General features: G+C 37.4%; 2 protein-coding genes across 2 annotated transcripts; both read left to right on the top strand.

Annotated features, from left to right (window-relative positions):
* LOC113315906 lies at positions 1-2,501 on the top strand. The gene is made up of 3 exons (XM_026564149.1): positions 1-860; positions 1,011-1,489; positions 1,591-2,501. The coding sequence occupies exons 1-3, from the start codon at positions 1-3 to the stop codon at positions 2,499-2,501; spliced, it is 2,250 nt and encodes a 749-aa protein (XP_026419934.1).
* A 490-nt stretch (positions 2,502-2,991) lies between these two features.
* LOC113315908 (ATP-dependent DNA helicase PIF4-like) lies at positions 2,992-3,981 on the top strand. Its single transcript, XM_026564152.1, has one exon. The coding sequence runs from the start codon at positions 2,992-2,994 to the stop codon at positions 3,979-3,981; it is 990 nt and encodes a 329-aa protein (XP_026419937.1).
* The last annotated feature ends 1,015 nt before the right edge of the window (positions 3,982-4,996 follow it).

A 4,996-nucleotide genomic window follows, 5' to 3' on the forward strand; every position in this document is an offset into this window, starting at 1 on the left:
ATGTTAACCAGTGATGTCATCCCAGAAGCATTATATTGGAGGGCAACTACAACATGCCCTCATTGTCAAGCAATGATGTGGGATGAGGAAAGAGTCAACAAAAGCCAAAAGAAACAACCACCAGAATTTTCCATTTGTTGTGGGAAAGGAGCTGTCAAATTACCACTGCTTAAGGAGGCACCTGAATTTCTGAAAAAACTAATGCAATATGTAGATGATGGGCCGCAAGCATCAAATTTCAGACTAAACATCAGGGCATATAATTCAATGTTTGCATTTACCTCACATGGTTCCAAAGTGTCCAAAGAACAGAACAATGGTTCAGCGCCATGGGTGTTTACAATGTATGGGCTTAATCATCACTTCATTGGGTCTTTGTTGCCACTGGATGGTAAGCCACCTGCATTCTTACAACTGTACATTATAGACACTGAAAATGAAGTCAAAAATAGGATGAATGCTATTACCAATAATAAAAAAAATGAAAAACAGGATGGAAAGTCAGGCGTTAAATCTTCAATGATGGCCATAGACGAATATGGAAAGAAAAGCACAAGGGGATTGAATGAAAACACTGTTGCTGGCTTAGTTACAATGCTGGACGCACACAATTGGCTAAGCCAAAAATTCAGAATGTGGAGGGATAGGTACAGAGCAGATGAACTAAGCGATGTTGAATTCCGTCTTATTGGTACACGAAAAAGGGATGCGAGGCAATACAATCTTCCAACTACATCTGAAATAGATGGAATTGTAGTTGATGATCCCGATTCAGATGGAAAAGGGGACATAGTCATACAGCTAAAAAATGGTTTACTGATAGATATATCCGAGTTGCACCCAAGTTATATGGCATTGCAGTATCCACTATTTATTTCCTTATGGTGAAGATGGTTTTCATATTGATATTCCATATGATAAGCAAATTAAAATTGTTCACGACGACGAAATAGATGATGAAATAGGTAATGAAAAGAAGAGAAAAAAAATAGGGAATACTATGCATTCAGATTACAACAAAGAGCAGGTGAAGGTCAAACACTTCTCCGGGGAGGACGACTATTCCAGCAGTATGTGGTTGATGCTTATGCTACAATTGAGCAAAACAGATTGCAGTGGGTTAAAGGCCATCAAAAAGAAATACGTTGTGACTTATACAACGGTATAAAAGAAGTCGTAAGTGCTGGAGACACTAAACCTGGCAGCACAGGTCGAGTAATCTTACCATCATCTTTCACAGGTGGGCCAAGATATATGATTCAGCATTACCAGGATGCAATAGCCTTATGCAGAGAGTTGGGACCCACTGACTTATTTATTACATTCACATGCAATCGGAATTGGCCAGAAATTGCAGAAGCTATCAAAATGTTCCATGGGCAAAATCCAAGTGAGAGATCAGACATGATCAGTCGCGTATTTCACATCAAACTGAAACAGTTAATGTCGGACTTGGTTGGAAGCAGGCATTTCGGAGAAGTGCAAGGAGGTATATTTCGAAACTGAATATTTAATTCCCAAATAAATATATATACATGACGTTAGCTACATATATTTGGAGACATATTAACATTTTGTTTTAAATTACAGCTCTCTATACTGTTGAATTTCAAAAACGAGGTTTACCTCATGCTCATATATTGTTGTGGCTTAAACCTGAGGATAAGCCAAGATCCGCAGCACATATTGATTCAATTATATCTGCAGAGATTCCAAACCCAAATGAAAACAAGGATGCATTTGATGCAGTATGCCAGTATATGCTCCACGGTCCCTGCGGACATGCAAAACCTGACTCTACATGTATGCGCCGCAAAAAATGCACAAAAAAATTCCCAAAGAAATATAGTAACAAAACATATGTTGATGATACGGGATTCGTAATTTATAAGAGACGACGGGCAGATTGGGGACTGGAAAAGGACGGAATCAAGTTAGATGCAGGATGGGTTGTGTCATACAATCTAGACTTGATAATGAGATATGATGCACACATCAATGTTGAAATCTGCAACTGTAGGGGTATGACTATTAAATATTTGTTCAAGTACATCCACAAAGGAAAGGACATGATAACTGCAAGTGTTGCAGTATTTCCACCTGGTAACAAAAATTCAGACAACCAGGGTGCAAATGACAAAAATCCAAACAACAATGGTGTTGTGGAAGAAAAACAAAAGACAAGTAAGGACGAGGTCAACACATATCTCGAGGGCCGATACCTATCAGGATGTGAATGTATATGGAGGACACTTGGTTTTGAAATTCATTACCGAAATCCAAGTGTGGAGAGGTTGCCATTACATCTCGAAGGGGAACAGTTAGTGTACCACAACGATACCAATGATTTGAGAGATGTTCTAGACAAGGCAGATCCGGATGCATCAAAAATCATTCAATGGATGCAAGCTAATAGAAATCATGAAGATGCAAGACAATGGACATATGTAGAGTTTTCTAAGCATTGGAGATGGGACCAAGCGAAAAAACATGGAAAGTAAGGAAAAGGGGCTTCAAGATTGGGCGTATCTACTATGTGCATCCTACAGCGGGTGAGAAATACTACCTGCATATTTTATTGAATGTGCAAAAAGGTTGCAAAAACTATAATGATATTAAAACAGTGGGTGGAACGATTCATCTTACATTCAAAGCCTCCTGTTTGGCACTAGGATTGTTGGAAGATGTGGTGAGTGGCACAGAGCCAATCAGGAAGCAGCAGAAACACATATAGGCAAGAGGTTACGTGAATTGTTTGTTATAATCTTACTGAACTTCAAAGTAACATAACCCAAAAAACTATGGCATGATAATTGGGATCTTTTAGCAGAAGACATCAAGTACGAACAAATAAAGTTTTACGGAGATTCAGCACGAACACTATCCAATGAAGTCTTGCAAAACTATACACTACAGGAAATTGAGAAGATTTTCTGGAAACATAATTGAACTTTAAGGGAGGATGAATTTTCGTGTATACCATACCCAGACATGTCTGAATTAGATATTCCTAAAAACACCCTTATTCATGAAGAACTAAACTATGACAGAGATATTCTACTGACAGAGGCAGAGGATTTGAAGAACGGATTAAACACAAAACAGGCATTGGCATTTAACGAGATTTCAAGGTCAGTAGAACAGAATGATGGTCGTCTGTTTTTTGTCTATGGAAGTGGTGGAATAGGTAAGACATACCTCTGGAGAACCCTTATTGCTTCCCTTCGGTCACAGGGTAAAATTGTTCTAGCAGTTGCTTCTTCTGGAATAGCATCACTGCTATTACCAGGTGGTCGTACACCTCATTCAAGGTTCAAGATTCCATTGAAGCTGAATGAAACATCCTGCTGCAATCTATTTAAAAAAACAGATCTAGCTGAGTTATTGTGCAAAGTATATTTGATTATATGGGATGAAGCACCAATGATGCACATGAATGCACTTGAAGCAGTTCAAAGAGCTCTTGCTGATTTAATGATGGAAGAGAACAACGATAAGAAGTTATTATTCGGGAAAAAAACACTGGTGTTAGAGGGTGATTTCCGACAAATTCTACCAGTTATTGAGGAAGGAACAAGAGAAGACATAGTAAATGCTTCTATTAGCAAATCAAAATTTTGGAAATACTTCATTGTTTTCGAACTTACAGAGAATATGAGATTATCCACCGGAGATACATCCCAGGAAAAAAAGGATGAAATGGAGGAATTCGCAAAATGGATTCTTGATGTTGGAAATGGTAAAGCACCGGCAATCAGTTTGGATGAATTCGAACACAAAGATTGGATACAGATACCATCAGATTTACTGATTGACTGTAAAGAAAATCACATTCATATAATAGTAGAGACCATGTATCCTGACTTTTTGAAAAGAATGCTTGAAAAGGAGTACCTTGCTGAACGGAGTATACTGGCGCCCACGAATGAATGTGTTCACAAGATAAATTCACATGTCTTATCATCTGTGCCAGGTAAATAATGTTCCTATTTAACTCATCAGATCAATCTACTGTTATATCTGAACTTGATATATATCATTATTCATATATTGTGTCGTGTATGCCAGGAAAAGAACGTACATATCTAAGTGCGGATTCAATCGGACCAGAGTCATCAGAATATCACTCAAGTGTTGTTTTCTACGACAAATAATTCCTCAACAAGCATGAGGAATCTGGAATGGCAAGCCACAAGTTAACTCTAAAAGTTGGAGTACCAATTATGCTTTTGCGTAATCTTAGCAACGCGGATGGACTATGCAATGGAACAAGGTTAATTGTGACCCAGTTAGGAGATACAGTGATTGAAGCTGAAATACTCACAGGTCCAGGTAGTGGAAATAGGGTTTTCATACCACGAATACTTATGACTACACCTGAGACAAGTTTACCATTTATTTTACACAGAAGGCAATTTCCAGTAAGAATTTGCCATGCCATGACAATAAATAAAAGTCAGGGGCAAAGCCTACCAAATGTGGGAGTTTACTTGGAAGAACCTGTTTTCTCCCATGGCCAGCTTTATGTAGCCATTTCAAGAACCACTAGAAGACAAGGCTTGAAAATATTGATCAAGAAGAATGGGAAAGAACCAGACGGGTATATACAAAATATTGTGTTTGAAGAGATATTTCAAAATCTCTTGAATTAGTTACTTCGTCTGATTTACTTCCTAAACATTGTTTATTGATTGGATGGTGTTATTTTTTGATTTTTTTTTAATATTTCAAAATCTCTTGAATTAGTTAGTTCATCTGATTTACTTCCTGAACATTGTTTATTGATTTGCTGGTGTTATTTTTTGATTTTGTTTAATATTTTGGGTATAAATAACAGATTAGCTCAATTTATTTAAGACTATTGTCAATCACAAATTCATAATATAACACCAGAAAACTGCTTAACAAGGTCATAATCTGAGATATTGCATTTCTTAGCAAAGACAAGCATGGTTGTTCAAATTTAGACTTCCAAACATGACATATTACTCTTCCC

Source organism: Papaver somniferum, chromosome 10 (assembly GCF_003573695.1).
Source record: "Papaver somniferum cultivar HN1 chromosome 10, ASM357369v1, whole genome shotgun sequence".
Taxonomy (NCBI): domain Eukaryota; kingdom Viridiplantae; phylum Streptophyta; class Magnoliopsida; order Ranunculales; family Papaveraceae; genus Papaver; species Papaver somniferum.